This window comes from Crocodylus porosus, unplaced genomic scaffold, assembly GCF_001723895.1.
Source record: "Crocodylus porosus isolate Cpor-Errol unplaced genomic scaffold, CroPor_comp1, whole genome shotgun sequence".
In the NCBI taxonomy this organism is placed as follows: Eukaryota; Metazoa; Chordata; order Crocodylia; family Crocodylidae; genus Crocodylus; species Crocodylus porosus.
Genome location: NW_017728921.1, coordinates 3674959 through 3694640, shown reverse-complemented (window position 1 = coordinate 3694640; position 19682 = coordinate 3674959). Strand labels below are relative to the sequence as shown.

Here is a 19682-nt window from a genome sequence, read left to right as displayed (position 1 = left end):
GTAAAATGTACCTGATTAAAAATGTTACATATGCTTAAGATTTTTTTTCTTTTTATTCAGCCCAGCCATTTTTCTCCTAATGTGTAGAAATGTAACTAACTCAGGATGTAGCCTTCAGAAAGATAGGTGAGGTAGCTTCTTTAAGTTATACTGTTGCAATCATGAAGCCTGATTAATCTTACAAATTTGAAATGCCCATAAATGGAAAAAGACAGCTGAAAAACAGTAACATTCTTTCAGTGAAAAGTGATCCTTTAAACAGTGGTTCTCAACCTTTTTTATACCCAGACCCATTTGTAAACATTGATGGCCAGTCCTGACCCAGTGCCCCTCACTCCCAACGTACTACCCCCTGCCCCCACTCCAATGTGTGTGGCAGGGGGGCCCCCAACAGCCCCTTGTAGGCTGGAACTCTGGCAGTCTGCAAGGGGAAAGCCACGGTTTCCCACATTTTTCTCCTTTAGTGTAGAATCCATGTTTAAAGTTCGTTGATCCATTTTTAAAGTTTGTTCAGAACCATTTCTTATATTCTTGTTATTTACTTCTGGGGCGTGATCCATGGCTTGAGAAACACTGCTCTAAACAGTGCAGGGTTGCGGACTGGTGCATTGTCCTTGTCACTCAGCTGTTTCAGTTATTTAAAAAAATACTTTCATATAGTATCCTTCAAAATTTCAAAGTAATATACAAAATAGGATAGAAAACAGAAAACCTTTCAGAGTCGTATAAACTGGTGCATACAGAGGGGAGGAATGCTGTAGGTGCAGAAATAGGAGATGAGAAAAAGCTGATATTTAAAATGTTAGAAATGCATATAAATATTCTCAGAGTCAGCTTACAGAATGGAAGGATGCAGTGACTGGGAAATATTAATTGGGGTGAGGTTTGGGATGTGTAGTGTTTCATATTTACTGCAGTAGCAAATCGCTAATTCTCATTTCAACCTTATTGACCCTGTGCTCCTCATAAATTACATGCCAACCAATTATGTCCTGCCTTTCAGCAAAGATCCTACGGCTGAGCTCTGCAACGAGGTCTTTTGTTAAGATGTCATTTCTCTTACAATATATATGTGTAAATATTTAATGCTTAATTGCAGCTGCAATTTTTCAAATAAAGTATAATGCAAGATGTAAAGCTTTCAAATGTTTCATTTATTTGTTAATTTGAAAAATTCAGTGGTTTGCCATAGCTCCCAAAACTTCATCATGAAGTAGGGAATTTCTGCTGATACAACAAAAGCAGTGTAGATAGGTGGCAATTGTCTGTTCAAGAGAAGTAATTATTTTCCTTACGCTCTATTCTTTTTTCTTGGTTGTTTCTTGTTCTTATTTTGAAAACGCACGAGGATTGTCTATGCCATGCTTGATTAAAGAGGATGGATAATGTAAAATGTGCTTATTTATATTAAAGGCTGCGTCTTCATGCTTGCGGTATCTGATGGCCGTACAGAATCACCTTCTCAGTAATACTATATTGATTAAACCTGATGAAAATGATGACAGTGACAGCTCCTTGCAGGGAGAGACATTGAAGGTACAGGTAAACACCGAGTTTTATTCCCAGTACTGCTTTCTCCGGCCAGTGTTCTTCTGACAGTTCTTCTGTCTCCAGTGCAGCTTACTGGTAGAATCTTTGTGTGCCGTCTTGTCAGTTTTTGTTACGTTGATGCATTTACATGGTGAAAGCCAATGCCGTTCCATATTTCAGCTAGAATCGATGGTTAGTTTTTGTATAATGTCATTGCTTGACCTTGGTTTGTTTAATGAGTTCATCATTGCCTCCCTCCTAAAAATTTTTATAAAGGGGTTTCACATTTAGCCATTAAGGGGCACCTCTACAAGTGCATTAATGCGCTTTAGTTAATGTGCATTAAATCTAGTATCTCCAGGCGTTTATACACATACCTTTTTGTCCTGCAATGCACCAGAGGTTGGGCGGATCAGAGCAGACTCGATTAATTGAGCTGCAGCACACTGCGCTGCACTGTGTGCAGTTGTATAAGCAGCAAAATGTGCACGAGTGTGCAGAAAATGGTGGCAGTGCACTTTTGAACTAAAGCACCTCTGACGTGTTTTAGTTTAAAAGCGCACCACCGCCATTTTCTCAGCACTGATGCGCATTTTGCCACTTAGAAAACTGCACATGCCACAGTGCTGGGCACTTTTAAAAGCACCCCACACTACAGCGTAAGCATGTGTGCAAATGCCCTCCATTGTGAAGTACTAGGAAAATGCACATTAGCCTGTCTTACTGCGTATGAACTAAATACCAGTTTTTAAGTAACGCTTAATGCACATTAGCTTATTTTAATGCACAGTAACTAAACAGCATGTTTTTTTAGTGATACATGAATGCACATTAAAGCACGATGTACACAAGGCATGTTTTGGACAGAAAATTAATATGTAGGAAGTCATCTGCATATACATGTTTTTTTCTATATTTATAGCTGTGAAACAACTAATTAAAAAAAGATCAGTTCTTCTGAGATTTAGATGTGAGTCTGTTGCTTTCAGAAAATGGTTTGGCTTCCTATCACTCAATTGGCATCATTTATATATATTTTTGAGTGTGTTTTGAGCTTAAGTCATGTGGAATTACCTTCTTCCTTGCTTTGTAATAGTTTGAGACCTGTTCACCCTTAGAGCTTTGTCAAAGCCCACCTTTTTCTTCTCACCTCAGCGGGTGTCATGGGAAGTATGACATTGAGGTATTAGAGTGGTTTTGTCGGTTCAAGCTTTATTACACTGTGGTTATAGTTACGTTGATGCTGGAATAGTGTTGTTAGTAATTCTCAGTTTTGTCCCAATGCTTGTCTTGTTTTTGTATGTTATACTGTGATCTTACTAACTGGTGTTGCTGGGCTGTTTGTCTGTTGCTTTATATAGGAGTTTGTGCTTGCAATATTAGGTAGTTTGTTTGTTCAAGCTTATTCGGTAAATACTGAATGTTTCAGTACAGTTGTCTGTCATTCTCACTATTCATCCATGTCTTCATTGTTCAGTTTCTCTCTCTACAGTGATCCTCAAACCTGCTAGGACATTTTGTCATCAGGTGCAGACCCTTGGCTCGCTAGTAGCTGCTCTCATGGGCTGGGGATTGCTTCCCTCTCTAGAAACTGGATGTGCATCCAGTAAAATGCACCTAGTTTCTCCCAGCACTTTTGGGCTTAGCATTAATCAAATTTAAGTCTGGGATGAAGCTACTCCTGCAGGCCTGCCAGGTCGCATTACCATTATTTAATTTGGAAATCCATTCTTTTGCTGCTCAGTTGTTTTATTCTCTAGGAGTTTAAGCATTGTCTAACTTTTTGCACCTAGGAGTTAAAGGCCAGTATTTTGTCTCTTGCCACACAAATCCTGACCGGATGTGATGAAGTCTTAGAAATGCTGCAACAAGTCACTACAGCTCTTATAAATAGTGACATTTCTGACAGAGAGCAGAGGTAAGACAAGCTGCCTAAATACCTGTTAGTCTGAAAACGGTGAGCTGCTGCCCTTTTTATAGACAGAATGGCTCAGTAAAAGGATGCTATCGTTATCAGTATTTGTATCTTTGTAATTAAGTTGGTGAAAGACGACAGGGCTATTTCTTTATATCAGCGGTTCCCAAACTCTAACAGATTATGCACCACCAATTTAAAATGATACAACCTTAAGTACCACCAGCAAATTTTTCAGTTCAACCTTAAGTTTGAAGTAGCACCAGCAAATTTTTGTCATATGAAGTAACTATAATAAATCCCTTAACGCGTAGCACTGACAGGTTGTCTGCCTACCACTGGTGATACGCGTACCACAGATTGGGAGCCGCAGTTTAATACCATTATTGTTTCTACTTCTGGCTATTTCTATTTCTGTCTCTCTGTCTGTCTGTCTCTGTTTCTCTCTGTTTTTGTCTCTCATCTTATAGTTCTCAAGAGCCTATATGCCATAACTAGAGCCTTCCATCTTCTCCTGTCTTGTGCAGTCCCTTCCTACCTTGTCACATCTTTGCCCATCCCTTCCAGATCCGTTTTTATGTAATCTTCCCATCATTGCCTTGGTCTGCCTTGATCTGCCTGCAAGTCTAATACCCTCCACCTCAGCTTCCAGAATTTGTCTTGCATGCCGTATCTTATTGGTTCTTGCAGTTTATGATTTAAAAATATTAATGTACTCTGTACATATTAATAGATGTTATTGGTGCACTTGAGTATAAGTATTTGCTGCCACAGTTTGAATCATTTATGCAGTCTCATTAGCTATGAAACTCATTTCTTTATATAAGAATGGTCATGGCAACTCACGAAAGAAGTGTTCCTATGTATATTCTTGACTTTTGCAGATTAAAAGGCCTGGAACAAGTTACTAAGGCAACCATGCTTGGTCATTTGCTTCCTGTATTACTGACATCCCTGATGCATCCAAATTTACAGACTCTTACCATGGCTGATGCACTGATGCCTCAGCTGGTACAGTTGGTACTTTATACCAGTCAGGTATGGCATTTTTACAGTAGATATAATTAGTGATTTTAAATGCATATATTAAACTTACTAGTGGCATTTTCATGAGTAAGCCTCAAAACACAACATGTAGGCTGAAGAAAAACAACAAAATATTATGTCAGATATATACCCAAAATGAACTGTGCTGGTAATGCAGCCTCCAAGGTGTTGAGGCATAAAAATATCAGCTAATCATAAGAATTGCCACACTGTGTCACAAGTCCAGCATACCCAGTACCCTGTCTCTGACAGCAGGTGGCTGGTAGCAGTTACTTTATAGGAAGGGTATAAGGAACAAAGCATGGTTAGAGTTGTACCCAGTTACCAGTAGCCATCAGGTGTTGTTTCTATTAAAGTTTTTTCGTTATGTTTATCAGGAAAAGTCTAGGAAGAAATGACTAAGTCAGTTTAATATTGCCTGTCGTTCTAGCTTTCTGCTGATTTTTACAACCCAGTTGTTAAGTTACGAAAAAGTTCCTTAATTTTGACAGCGCTCATGTGGCTGCAGTAGCTGAAGTAAATTTTGCTTTAGTACTTTAGCTCAGACATTCTGGTATGATGGTATCTTACAAGACACCTTCATAAACTCCCTTAATATTAACAATTTCACACCTTCCCTGTGGCAACAACAGCAAGTGTTTACTCAAAATAGGATTTTTCGTATGTTTTTAAGAAGTGATTTTAGACAAAGAGAACAATGAGAAGAGCTAGAACCATATGACCAGGCATAACTAATGCACGGATTGCAGTCTAAGAACTGCTGCTTGACACCTACTGATGTTGGAAGCAGATTCCATGCAACGTGACCAACCAAGTTTAAGACACACTGCCATTAATACTTATGCTGCTAATATTAACGGGCTTCAGGGTACAAATCTACCCTGTTTCAGTAACCCAAGCAATTCTGGAGAAGAGAAGACAGGATTTGATAACAGCCTTCAAATATCTGACGGGTGGTTAAAGAGAATGAAGATTAGACTCTTCTCTGTGGCTGTAAGGGACGAGACTAGGAGCAATGGCTTCAAACTGTAGCAGAGGAAATTTAGTTTGGATATTAGGAAGAACTTTCTCACTGGGCATGGTTAAGCAATGAAACCAGCTACCTAGAGAGGCTGTGGAATCTCCATCCCTTGGAAATGTTCAAGAGCAGGTTGAACAGACACGTGACTGGGATGGTTGAGTCAGGGATGAGCAAGCCTTGAGCAAGGGGCTAAACTGTTAGATGACTCCCTGAGGCCCCGACCAACCCTGCTTGACTATGGTTCTATGACTCTTCCCAACAAATGTATTGTTTATGTATTGTTAAAGTTACTCCTGTTATGTTACAGACTGCCTTGTTGCTTAAAACTCAGTCTCCAGTTTTTGCGGAAGTGTGCAGTTCCCCCAGTGGTACATCAGACCAGAAGAGCAAGTTGTTACCTGATGAGAGGTGATTGATGTTAGATCAATTTTTTTCTCTCCTGTTATGTACCACCTTTCATTACTGATGGCATTCCTGCTAGAACATTACTTAGGAGTGAATGAAAGGAGCAAGAATCTTAAGGGTCAATACTATAGTTGTCTGTAAATTTCCTTGCAAAGTTATAAAAAGATGAACAAAGTGTATTTGATTTTTTTAAAGGAAGTAAATAATTGAAAAATCAGTCTAATCAAGATGCTTAAATAAAGTACAGCTTCATTTCTGCCCCTTAAACTTTTGAAAAGAATTTCTATAGTCTAGAATCAGAGAGAGCTCTATAACAAAATGCCATGTCTTGTAGCAGAATAGAATATTGAAAATGCATTGGAATTTAAGTTATAATAGGCAAGATGTAATTATGTAAAGTTCTGGCTTTAAATCATGGGTCACAAATGAAAAGCATATACTTTCTGCTTGAAACCTGTTATGATAGCTGCACTTCAGTTTTAGCAGTTGGCTTTTCCAACTTGCATCTGTTTTAGAACAGGTGGTATTAAGGTGGTATTTTGAGACGTGAAATTTATTGTGAAACAGCAATGAACAGCATGTTTTGCACTCAGTCTTTTGCTGACCTGGAGTGAAAGTTATATGTGTTCTTTTATGATAATCTTATCTTTTATCAAGTGCTATTCAGGAAGAAAGATTGACTTTTTTTTTATATTAACATTCAGAAATGAATCTTTTTTCAGTAAAATACATAACTTTTTCTAGAGCTGCTTAAATTTTTAAAACGCCATAAAATATATTTACTAGGTAGACCCTTGGTATCTTGTACTTATATGTAACGTGTTCACATTATTAAAGACTCAACTCCTGCTTGAAGTGAGAATTAGTCAGATATTTAATTGCCTTTTGTTACTTGAAGAGTATCACTGGGCCTTTGAAAACCATGTTGCACTGTTTTGAATGCATACTACAAAACTAAACAGGTACGTTATGAGTAGTAACTTCTTGCTTTTCTGTGGTTTCAGAATGCTAGAAGAGAAAGAGGAACCAGGTTTTCTGACTGGCTTGAAGATCCCAGCTCCCTGGGCCGCTGGGAAGACTGTAGAAACAGTACATCCTGTCAGGGACAACTATAAATTTAAAGAAACTGTACATATTCCAGGAGCCCGGTGTTTATACCTTAGATTTGATAGCAGATGTTCCTCACAATATGATTATGATAAGGTAAGCAAGGGCCAGTACAGCAACTTGCTTATCTCTTAAGTGTTTCTTTCATGAATACCTCTCATTTTCATTTTGGCTGCCACTCGCTCTCCATGGCGCCTTATTTCTAGCAATGATGATAATTCAGGATGCTTTAACTTACAGCAGTACTAAGGCCTCCCTCTGATCAGAGGATCTTAGAATTTAAAGACTGAGAGAAATTATTTGGGGTGATAGGTAGCTGTGAAATACTATCCCAAAAGAATGGTGTAAGTCTTATCTCCAGAACATGTGGAATTAGGCTCGACTAAACAAGAGAATATGTTCAAAGGCAGTTACTCTGAAAGGGCAGGGAGGTGGGAACAGTGTGATCTTCCTGCATCTTATTCTCTCTCTACCACCCACCATTCTTTTAAGAAAAGTTGCAAAAGGGTATGCACTAAATGCCTACAGTGAGCCTGCCTAGAACATAGCGTCTAGTGACTGCATTAACAAGAAACTTAGTTGGCATATCCTTAATGAATTTGGTTCCTTTACTAGCCTGCATACAAAAAAAAAATCTTTTTAATATACCAAAACAGGGTGGTGATAATTGAATGGGAAATATGTCAGCCCTCAGAAAAGTTACCTTCCCCACAAACCCAAGCCAGTCTTGTTTGTTTACATCCATTTCATGACTGCTAAGGTGGTTTTTCTGTATTTTAAAATGTTGAATTCATTTGCATTTTCTATGTCACCCAGTTTTCCTTGTTTCTTTAACTTAAACCTACCCATCTCCTTTGTAGATCAGCACAGTTTGTATCAAACTGGGCAGAACTGGAAAGGATAACTTTCTGACAACAAATGGCTTGTTTATATGGATTAATATTAACGAATATTTTCAATTTAAGATTGTAGCTACTACCATTTTTCCTTTGTAATTATAGAGCTGCTTTCACTGATTAGTAACCGTTGCTATATGTTCTGTAATGTAACAGAGTGAGTCCTGTGGTACCTATATTAGATTTATTAACAGAAATACATCATAATATATCTGTCACCAGTGACTGGTTAAGCACTTTGGGGAAATTTTTGGGCCTCATCATGTTCCCAGTTGAAGTAGCTGGAAAACTTAATTCCTGTTAACTTCAAAAGGAGCAGGATCAATCCCTTTATTGTAGAGAGGCAGCATGTCCTAGTGAGCTGGGCATGGGAAGTAGGAACCCACCTGATGTCTATTCCTAGCTCTGCCACAGACTTGCTGTGTGACCTTGGGCAAGTCATTTAACTCCTCTCTGCCTCAGTTTCCCCATCTGTAAAATGGGGATAATAATGCTTGCCTTCCCACCTCACATGGCTGTTGTGAGGGTTTGTTAATCAGTGTTGATGAAGCGCTTTGAAGATCTGAAGCGCTATACAAGTGCTAAGTATTATTATTATTATTAGATTTTTTTGTTTTTCTCTTACAGTCTAACAGTGTATTTTATGTTTTGAAGTTGGTGATCTATGCTGGTCCTAACACAAACAGTAGGAAGGTTGCTGAGTATGGAGGCAATACACTGGGATATGGCAGCCGTAGTGTCTTAGGAACTGGTTGGCCGAAAGACTTAGTAAAGGTACAGTATTACAATCCAACGATATTTCACATAGAAAAGTGCCCTCTTGAAAACTGTATAGCATCATTTTAACTGATTTTGTAGCTGTGGAGTCCAAGTATTTGAGTGTAAGCTTACCCTTGCTGAGGGCCCTTGCTAAGAGTCCCTGGGGAAGGAATTCCTGTCCTACATTAGGGTTTCCCCTTTTTATGAGTATGGCGTCACCTTTGGCATTAACTTATGTTGCATTGTCATGCTGGGATGCATTAGCAGCATTGTGTAGGACGAGAAAAGAATTGTGCATCAGTCCCTGAGACTTTAGGAACAGTACCTTTCTGCATGCGTGTGTTTATGTAGCACGAGTTCCTGCTGAACCTGAGGTTATACAAACTTCTTGGGAGTCTTAGTCGTGTCTTGCAAATAGCTCAAAAACCACTAAAACCCGTTAAATATAACATTTTTTTTTCTCTCTCTCATTTTGGTTCGGATTATAAAATAAACTAATATGTATATTTAAGAAATAGAAATTTAGTGGAAACCCATTGAAATTCCTATAGATCTATTCACTTAAGCAAATGCGAGAATGTGCTCAGTATGTTTTCTCTGATTCATATAATATCACTTCCCTTATGTAGTGGGTGTGCACAACAATCTTACCTTTTTTGTCCTATACTGTAATTGGGACTGTATGCTTGTATTTCAGTTTTAGAGTTGTTGGCTTGGGAATGTCAGTTCTAGTTTTTCCAAATTAGTGGAGATGGTAGAAAGTTGTCAGGAATGGCAGGGTTCAGTAGTTTTGCCAGCAGCCCCTTCTATTCACTCTAGATTATTTTACCAGCTTTCTCTACTTGGAGAGCTTATCTCTTTTCCTGGCCACAGTGAAGGGCTGTTGAATTGGTCTATGCTGTCAGAAGAATAAAGGAAGTGTTTTAGAGGAAATTGGTAGGCCTGTGCTATTTGGCCTCTAGACTTTATTGGTTACTCTTGTAACTCTGTGGCTATACCCTTTTCCCTTGCCCTGCCATAAGTAGCTGGCAGCAAAGCCTAAGCAAAGTGAACCCAGAAAAGGATACTCTTGGAGGAAAGGGGAGAGGGAGGCCAGAGCTTAAATTAGCCTGCATAATTGGAAATAGAATACTTAAATCAACCGTCACTTTAAAATTAATCCATAAAATAAGCCACTTTTGTGAAAGCTGTATTTGTTTACTTTATTGAGTGTCCCTTTTTGTCATTCCTTTAAAATTTAAGGTGGAAGGAGATACAGTCACCTTCTCCTTTGAAATGAGGAGTGGCCGGGAGCACAACACACCAGACAAAGCCATGTGGGGCTTTGCTTGCACAGTTCGAGCACAGGTACTTGCAGTGTAACTTAAGTCTGTCACAGAGACTCAACTTTATTTCAGAATTGTTTTGTGCAATATTAAATTTTTTTTAAATATGAAATTACAAAATGGACCTGATAGCTGCTTTAGTAGCCATGTAACCTGTTTCTTTACAGAGTAAGGTTGCCCTGTCTTCAGCATCTTATTTTATTTGCTAGAGTTGCTCAGGCACAGTTTAAAAAAAAAAAAAAGGAAAGGAAGTGACATTTCTGTAGAACCTTATTACTGAAGGCAACTTAGACCTTCTTTGAGTGTTAATGATCATGGGTTCAGTGGGGTGGTTGGGTTGGGTATCTCCTTATGAGCTGGGCATTAAAGGGGCTAAATGTGTGTCAAATAATGTCTCCAAACTAGACTTGGAGAAGAGGCAGGAAACTAAAGTCAATCACTAAGAGGAAAATTTGTACCACATGAGACAAAATATGATTAGCAGAATGATAGAGTCCCTGTCCTCTACCCAAGAGGACCAAGAATTATTTTTATCTGGCTCCCAGTTCTCTGTGCTTGGGGTTTGATTCTTCCAGCCATTGATTTGCAGTATATCTGGAAGTTTGGGGGGGGGGGGGTGGAGTTAAAACTGTCAGAGCGTGCTTCATTGTGGCACAATTTGATGATGCTTACAGATTTTTTTAAATAAGTTGCTTTGATTAGGAAGCAGTTGCAAAGGTAATTGAGCAATGTGATTTATTCCTGTTCATACTGCAGGAATCTTCGGAAGATGTGTCAGGAGGCTTACCATTCTTAGTTGACCTGGCTTTAGGCCTCTCTGTGTTAGCTTGCTCTATGCTAAGGATCTTATATAATGGACCAGAAATTACCAAAGATGAGGAAACGTGCCACGAACTTTTAAGATCTAAACTACTACAGAGGTAAAGAAAATCTTGGTTTAATCTGAGTTCAAAGAAATTTGTTTTTGGAGGCTTTAAAAAAAATGCTTCTGTGGTTAAGATCGTTGTCATGTAATTGACTTGTTTTAACTATTTATTAGTGTTCTGTCTTGGGAATTTTCTTACATCCTATAAGCTGCTTGAAAGTTAAGAAATGATCTAAAGAGTAAAGGCTTTAATTACTAGGGTTGCGTGAATAGTGCAAAATGTGTGTTCTGTGAATATTATTTCACACTTAGGAGAAAATTTCCATTTGTGGTTTTTTATATTAGCTTTTGGCAAACAGTTAAGTACTTGAGCTTTATCAACTGAAACACTTATGAAAAGTGTATTTTTAACTCATTCTTGAATATTAGCAAAAAGATAATTCCCAATTTGTGGTGGTAGCTTGGTAAGTAATGTGGCATTTCTGTTCTTAGATTGAACAGTTTGAGTAACTGACAAACACTGCTTGAATTGCAAGTGCTTCAGTCTAATATAAATTGAGATATCTGGGCTGTGTGGGTTAGATATGTAAATTACAGCACAAGTTGTAAAAGCAATTTAAATATGCACTGTTAGGGTGACTTGTGGACACTAAGAATTTTTGTTCCTTGAATCTGCTGAAAGGATTCATTACCAGAAAAAGACAAAATTCCTTGAATGAATTATTCATTCCAAATTAGGAACTCAAATTACATGAATTATCTTTTCTAAACTTGAATCCAATGCTCTGACTTTGTTAGAGGATTGTTCTCTGTGCATTCTGGACTTTCTGTGCACTGTTCTGCTTTAGGTTATGTTTTCATTCCAAACATAGATATAAGATGATACACTACAACCCAAGGGTGAAACAGTCAAAATTTGACTCTTATCAGTGCTACTTCCCATATGTTGTGGGGTTTAGGCACTGCTTAGAATACAAGCCGCATTCTTTCTAGTTCTCAGAGAGCCACACGTACCCTGTGGTAGGCTGGAATATATTCTGAACCATTCTGTCTTTTAGGATGTGAGAAGTAAGAGTTAGAAAGAAACTAAAAACCCCTTTGATATAGGTACTTTTTTTCCCCCCCTCAGATGCCAATGGCAGGTGGAGGCAAATGGTGTAATATCTCCAGCCCTCACTCCAAGTCCTTCTCCACTGCCTCTTACCATAGATGAAGATCGAGAATTCACATATCCTTCTGATGTTCTTGTGCCTCCTGTGGGACACTACTTTGATCTGCCTAGAATCAGGCTGCCTCCAGGAATCATGATAAAACTCAGGGAAATATCTGGACGTGCTCGGCCCCAGTTTAGACCTAGTATAAAGTAAGTATCCGTGGCTTTCCCACTGTTTTCCCAACTCAGTTTTAGTAATAAGATGGCTGATGCATAAAGGGGACAAACTAAAATGAAATCTCTGACCTCTCAGTGGTAGTAATTGCAGAGAGATGCTTGCAAAAATATATTGAAAGGAAATTATTTTCAACTTGATGGCCTTAAGTTTAATGTTTGCATTGTTGTTTACGTAGGCTAATGAATTAGAAATATAAATTGTCAAAGTATGCAGTGAGCCTTGCCCTAATCTGTTTGTTTTCCACCTGTAACGTCAGAGAAGTGATTCAGCCAGAAGTAATGGAAGAGATGGTAGTTTCGTGTGTTATTAAACATTTGAACTTGGTTGATGCACTCCAGTCCCTAATAAACTTTCAGTATCAGGAAGAGCATGCGGAGGAATATGACCTTCTGTGTAAAATTATGGGAGAGACCTTCAAGAAGCTAAATGCCATGGAAAGACAATTGCAGGTAAGAAAGCAAAAGACACGTCAGCAGAGAGAGCAAAGGATGCCATTGATGCATTAGAAATGTAAAAAGTATCAGTGCACTTGACCACTTGTTTTCTGACTGAGGTTAAGATGAATGAATACATATGTATATTCAGTATTGGTTTTCTGGCTTTTAATAGAGCGTAGCTGAACTGGAACAGAAATGGCAAAGTGAAGTAGATGATGCCATGCATGGAAAGCTGGAGAACAATGTTCCATTCTTTTATGATTATCATTTCAATGAGGTGAGTTCTGCACTTATTCACGCTGTTAAGACTTTGCTATTTTATTTTTGTATTTATGGACTGCAGTAATAGCCTTTTATTTATTTGCTAATTTTTTTACTATGTTAAATGCGTAAATAGATACAGAAAGGATAGCATACTTATGTGTGGGCTGAAGATAGAAATTGTCTATAAATCTCAACCAGCGTTGCTTTTTGGACTAGTCTTTTTTTAAGAAGTAAAAGGAGGGTTTTTTTAAGGAGTAAAATCTCACAAAAGTATGTAACCAGAGCAAACTGGAAAGTAGTGGGTATTGTAACTGCTGCCATGCCTAGTGCTTGTATTCAGCAAATCACAGTTCTATTCAGTCATTTATATTTCAACCTTTCTTCCTCAAATCCTTTTATCTACAGAGTAAAATGAAAGAACTGGAACTCTTATGTTCAATGAAAGAAGTGTCCTTTGATGGAAGTGATCTTGAGAATGTGGTCCTAGCATTAAGGTTAGTTGTTGGATCTGTTAGCTGAATTTTTAGTTCTCTGTTCAGAAAGGTAGATCAGGAAATGAGTCTACAAGATGAACAGATCTTTACATAACTTTCCTTAGTGAAGTTATATTTTTGGCAGCATAAAAATAAGTAAGTGTACATTGACTTTTGTTTCATCATTTTAGGGAGAAATTTTTTCAAGAAGTGAATTCTTTGGTTCAGAAACCCTCTCATCCTCTGGCTAAAACAAAAACCTTAGTAAAGAGCCTGATGAACAGAGCAGAACTACTGCTGCATGTTACTATTGCAGCCCAGTCTGGTATCACAAGAAGTATATCTGGTACGCCTGCTGAGACACCAGGTACCAATTTACATTACATCTGATACTTAATATTGTGTGTTTATTTACCATTAATTCAGTTAAACATTCCTATATTTTGTGTTCTAAAAAGCACTGTTAAAAGCTTGAAAATGTTGTGTCTCTGCTTTTATTCTTTTTCATTCATTATGCACTGTATTTTTGTTTGCAAGAACAGTGAACCAAAATGGTGTGCTGTGTGCCAGCATTGTCACTTTGCCTTTAGCAGAGCAGATTGCTGAATTGAAAAGGCAATGGTGGGAATTTGCAAAAAAAATTTATAGTTACTGCAGACAGTTTTAGGGTGGGTGGGGGTTTAAAAGCTTGAATGTGTAGCATTAACTTTAAAAATTAGTCTCCTGACATGATTCACTAGGTGATATAACCTTTAGCATGGTTATCTAACATTTTGATGCTTAGCTGGATTCCACTTTAAACATCAGTTTTATGGGGTAAAATATAAATTAATGGGTAAGACTTTTGTCTGTCTATTCTAATTTCTGGCCAGGGCCAATATTTTGTTCTTAGGGAAGAGTCACATTTCTCCATATTGCATCCGATCATATATGTTCCCTGCATGTGGATTTGTGGGATTTTACTTCCTGGCCAGTCCAGAAGGACAAGGCTTAACTGCCATTCTATCACTGTTAACTTGCATAGCTGTTTTGCATTTTAAATCTGGCTGAAGAATGTCTGTCATGTAATGGTGAATTCCACACATTGGTTACATGCTGCAGAAGTAGCACCTGTTTTAAGATATTATTTCATGTGTCTGTCAGTTACTATCTGATTCATCTCCTTCCCCAGTCTCCTAAAGTGTAAACGCTACAAACAACCAGAATGCAAAGAATATTTTAATTAGAAATGGCTACCTTGAAATAAGGTTTAAATAATTGAGGTTGCCAGCAGGGAAGTCATGGAAATTGAATACATAGCCCTCCCAAACCCACAGGACAGTATGCAATTCAGTTTTACAGTTTTTGTTCCATCATTTTACTAGTTGAAAACAATATGTAAATGAGGTGAGAGATCAGGGGTGACTGTCCTGTCTGTTCTGTGACTTTGCAGCCTGTAAGTCAGCATCTGAAACCAAAGTAATATCTCATGCTGTCCGCCAGCCTGTCTTCTTGCGAAGCATGTCAGCACCTTCTGACCTAGAGATGATTGGAAATGAAGATTTGGAGTTCACTAGATCAAGTCAGAGGTATATAAATGTTCTTCCACTGAGTTTTTAAATGATGCATTCTATATTGTGAGTTAAATTTTCTATTACCAGTCCATTCCTTTAATCTCTTAAGTTCTGTTTTCCCCAGACGACGCCATGTTACCAGTCATAGGAGTAGCTCTTTTACTCTCCTTCAGTCTTTGACCATTGAAGACAGCAGAGATAAACCTACGTACAGTGTCTTATTAGGGCAGTTGTTTGCTTTCATTGGAACAAATCCGGACCAAGCGGTATGTCATGTTAGATAAGCTAAATCATTAAATAGTGAAGAACATATATATTGTCAAACCTTTTAAGCTGGAAGATACAGATGCATAGTTCATAACAGTACTTTACTGTGTCTCCCTTAGGTGTCCAGCAGCAGTTTTCTATTAGCTGCTCAGACCAGGTGGCGTCGTGGGAACACAAGGAAACAGGCTCTAGTTCACATGAGAGAGCTGCTGACAGCAGCTGTTCGGGTTGGTGGTGTTACACATCTTGTGGGCCCAGTGACTATGGTTCTTCAAGGAGGGCCAAGGTAAGTTGTTCTCTGAAACTTTGGGACCAAATGATGAGATGATTGGCTGCCCAAGTCTACAGCGTTAATATGCAGTCTTTATGCTATGACGAGTTCTCTTGTAAAGTATTTCAGGGTTCCTCTCAGTATTTTCTACAGTGCTTCAGAAGAGCTGCTAGCTAGGTCCAGTACAAAGTCTTCTGGGGCACTGTGTTAATGTTTAAGAAGAGCTAGTTGCAAGTTGGTTTTAGTAAATTCATCTCAATGGAAGACCAAAGACAGGGAAAGAAATACAAGTTGGGAGCCATCCCCCAAGATATTTGCCACTGATGTAACATGTAAGTTGAGAATTGAGGGAAGAGAAGCTCTGGGCCTAGTTTCTATTACGGTTTTTATTTCCTGATGACTCTGTATAGGAGTAGGAAGGAAAATGGACTGGCTGTTCAGTTCTTAGGGATGGTGTCATATATGTTTAACTGAGGACATGAGCTCCTAAAGCAGAAGGGAGAACTGTTCATCTGTGATCCAAGTCTGCAAAATAAAAAAGGACAAAATCTGAGAGTGTGTATTTTCCTGATACACATTATGAGGTTTTTGTTAGGGTATTTTATGAAACTTAAAGCTAAAAATACAGCATTCTTCTGCAGGTAGTTTTTGAGAACAGAACAATACCAAGTTAAGCAACTGCAGCTACCGCCCCTGCTCTACCCAAGACAGAACGTAAGGTGTTTGTTGTGGGAGACTCCATCTTGAGTGGGACTGAGGGGGCAATCTGCCACTCTGACCCCTTAGCCCAGAAAGTCTGCTGCTTCCTGGGGGCCCGCATCTGGGACATTGCGGAGAAGATCCCTGAGCTCCTCCAACCCCCAGACCGCTATCCCATGCTCCTTATTTATGTGGGCACCAACGACATGGCTCGCAGCGCTCCCAGCTGGGTCATGAGGCGCTACACAGATTTGGGAGCGGGGCTAAAGGGTCTGGGGGCACAGGTGGTGTTCTTGTCAATCCTCCCAGTCTTGGGCTATGAGCTGAGGAAAGAGAGGAGGATCCCTGTAGTCAACCAAAGACTGCGGCACTGATGTCATCGGGAAGGCTTTGGCTTCCATGACCACAGCCCACTCTTTGGCGAGAGAAACAGCAAGCTGCTGGGAAGAGATGGCCTCCACCTCTCTCCCCTGGGGAAGAGGCTCTTCTCAGCCAGACAGGCTGACCTGCTCCACTGGGCTTTAAACTAAGCCCGTTGGGTGACGGGGGAGGGAGGCGGGGCATCTACCACCACTGTTGGACCACTGAGCAACCCTTGCAAAGCCAGCGGGCCAAGGCACTTAAGGGAGCCCATCCTTGCCCCAGCTCTGGTACAATCTGTGGGCAAGGCAAGAGCCCCCAAGGGCACACTTGCCTGCCTGTACACAAATGCCAGGAGCTTGGGGAAGAAGCAGGAGGAGCTCGTCCTCCTGCTCAGTGCAAATAATTACGACGTCATAGGGATAACGGAGACCTGGTGGGACTCCACCCATAACTGGACCTCGGGTATAGATGGCTATACCCTGTACAGGAGGGATCGTGTACATAAAAGGGGCGGGGGTGTAGCTGTCTATGTTAAGGAAAGCTACATGTCCCTGCAAGCTGATCTTGGTGACCAGGTGGATGACTGAAGACACTTTGGGTTAAAATCTGTGGGGAACATGGCACAGGGGACACAATGGTGGGAGTCTACTACAGACCTCCCACCCAAAGTCCTGAGCTTGACCAGGCGTTCTCCTGGGAACTGGCTGAGGCCACATGGTCCAGGACCATGGTTGTCATGTGTGACTTCAATTACCTGGACATCTCGTGGGAGGATCACTCAGCAAAATCCGAGCAGTCACAATGTTTCCTCTCGTGCGTGGATGACCTCTACCTGACTCAAGAAGTCTGTGGGCCAACGTAAGGCAAAGTGCTGCTCGACCTGGTACTGGCTACTGGGGATTACCTAATTGGCGACCTAGTGATCAATGGGAAGCTGGACGACAGCGACCATGAGCTGATCACCTTCACCATCCACCGTAAAGCTGGCAAGTCAGTCAGCAACACAGAAGTCCTTGACTTCAGGAAGGCCGACTTTGAGAAGCTCAAGAGGCTAGTCAGTCAGGCCCTCAGGGACCATGACCCCAGGGAGAGGGGAGTTCAAGACGAGTGGTTGCTCCTCAAGGGAGCGATCCTCAATGCACAAGCTAAGTATATTCCATCTCGGAGGAAAGGCAGTGTGACAGGGGTGCCACTTTCGGAGCCTCTCCAGACACGCAGCTCCACTCCCCTGTAATGGGCCGACCGTCCGCCTACTCTCGCCTGCCATGCCTTGATCTTATTTATAAACGATGGATAATTGGAATTAGCAGGAAGCTGCCCATTCGTGTGTGCCCCGATGACGGGGGGCACTGTCTGTGGCTCCTTATCCTCCCCTGCACCGCAGCCCAAGCCTCGCCGCTGGTGCTGGTGTAATCTGTCCTGGGCCATGTTATTATGCCACGGCCCATTGTCTGCCTTCAGGGCCCCTTGCCACCCCTTCTCCCCCTCGGGGCTCCTCGTCACCCCTCCTCACTCTGAGTTCCTCACTACCCCCCTAACTCCGGGGCTCCTCACTGCCCCCTGGCTCCGGGGCTCCTCGCTGGTGCCCCTTTCCGGCGCCTCCGGGCTTGCTGCGCAACCTGCGCCCCTTTACCGGCACCTCTGGGCTGGTCATGCACCTGGCAACGCCCACACTGGGCCCTGTCTTGCTCTTCCCCTGCTTCTTGTCTTTCTGGGGTCTCTTGCCCCCTCTGGGCTTCCTGCCCTCTCTGGGTCTATGCTGCTCCTCTCGTGCTTGTGCTGCGCGCCCTCTGGGCCTGTACCGCACTTCCCGCACTTCTCGCCCCCTCTGAGGCCTGTGTCGTGCTTCTCGTGCTTGTGCCGCACTTCCTGTGCTCCGTTGCCCTCTCGGGGCCTATGCCGTGCTTCTCGCCCTCTCGGGCCTATACCACGCCTCTCACGCTCCCCCGCCCTCTCGGGGCCTATGCCGCACTGCGCCGCACCTCTCGCACTCGGGGCTTAGGTGGCCCGTAGCCGTGCCTGGCCCCCTGACCCTTCCTCCGGGCCACGCGCCCTACTGGGCAACCGCCCTTGCGGGCAGGGATCCCAACCCCACACGCCGAGCGCTTCTCCGGCGCTCTCCCACCGTGCCCACTGTGGCACCAAATGCCGTGCCACCCTGACACCACTCGCTGTGCCCCTAATGGGCACCCAGAACCCCCAACTACTGGGGAGCCCCCGTGAGGCCTCCTTACTCCCCTACAGCCTCACCCGGTCCTCCGGTATAACCATAACTAAGCCAAGAGCCAAACGGCTATAACACAAACACAAGAAGCCTCCTGGCTTATAACCCGAAGTCCGCACTCACTCAGCTCTTCACCAGACCCCATCTCGTCATGCGGCCAGTTAGGGCAGCCAGGCTGTAACCCTGGACTCTGTCTGATCAGCTCTCCCGCCAAGCTCCTGCTCCTGTGGCTGCCAGGAGGGAACTGGCTCTGGCCTTAGCCTTCTCTGTTTATAAAGGCCAGGCCCTGCCCCCTGGCGGTCAGCTGACCCACTCTGTTACCATGGTAACTCTCACCTGCTGCCCTACTGAGTGGCAGCTTAGCCCATTCACTACCATTCAGTAGCAGGCACCCTAGTGCCATGCAACAGCAAGAGGGCACAGCAGCCCCCCTGGCTCTCCAGGGACCTAGCAGACCTCTTGAGGTTAAAAAGAAAGGCCTACAAAGGATGGAGGACAGGATTCACATCCAAGGAGGATTATTCTGCACTGGTCCGGTCCTGCAGGGAGCAAACCGGGAAAGCCAAGGCTGCAGTTGAACTCGAACTAGCTTTGAACATCAAGGACAATAAAAAGTCCTTTTTCAGATATGTGGGGAGCTGGAGGAAAAGGGCAACATTAGACCCCTGCTGAACCAGATGGGCCAACTGACGCCCAGGAAAAAGCCAACCTGTTAAGCGGGTACTTTGCGTCAGTCTTTCATCAGTCCCATGGGACACCCATGCCCGCTACGGGACGGAACAGGGATGGTCTGGGACAGGTCCGGATGAGGGAGATCCCCTGCCCTCCATAAATGCTGACCTTGTGAAGGAACATCTTGAGAAGCTGGAT

At 41.9% G+C, this 19682-nt stretch overlaps 1 protein-coding gene across 7 annotated transcripts in view; it reads left to right on the top strand.

Annotated features, from left to right (window-relative positions):
- Positions 1-19682, top strand: part of HECTD4 (HECT domain E3 ubiquitin protein ligase 4) — an 80785-nt gene that overhangs the window by 19165 nt on the left and 41938 nt on the right. For 3 of the 7 annotated variants that reach the window (XM_019538806.1, XM_019538804.1, XM_019538802.1), the window contains exons 16-31: positions 1414-1542; positions 3324-3448; positions 4330-4483; positions 5821-5921; positions 6923-7121; positions 8549-8695; positions 9923-10027; positions 10762-10925; positions 12000-12233; positions 12518-12710; positions 12871-12975; positions 13368-13456; positions 13627-13802; positions 14868-15003; positions 15113-15254; positions 15375-15541. In XM_019538806.1, the coding sequence (XP_019394351.1) occupies positions 1414-1542; positions 3324-3448; positions 4330-4483; positions 5821-5921; positions 6923-7121; positions 8549-8695; positions 9923-10027; positions 10762-10925; positions 12000-12233; positions 12518-12710; positions 12871-12975; positions 13368-13456; positions 13627-13802; positions 14868-15003; positions 15113-15254; positions 15375-15541 (2366 nt within the window). The remainder of the gene's footprint in view (positions 1-1413; positions 1543-3323; positions 3449-4329; positions 4484-5820; positions 5922-6922; positions 7122-8548; positions 8696-9922; positions 10028-10761; positions 10926-11999; positions 12234-12517; positions 12711-12870; positions 12976-13367; positions 13457-13626; positions 13803-14867; positions 15004-15112; positions 15255-15374; positions 15542-19682) is intronic. The other 4 variants (XM_019538808.1, XM_019538805.1, XM_019538807.1 and 1 more) reach the window with 3 other exon arrangements.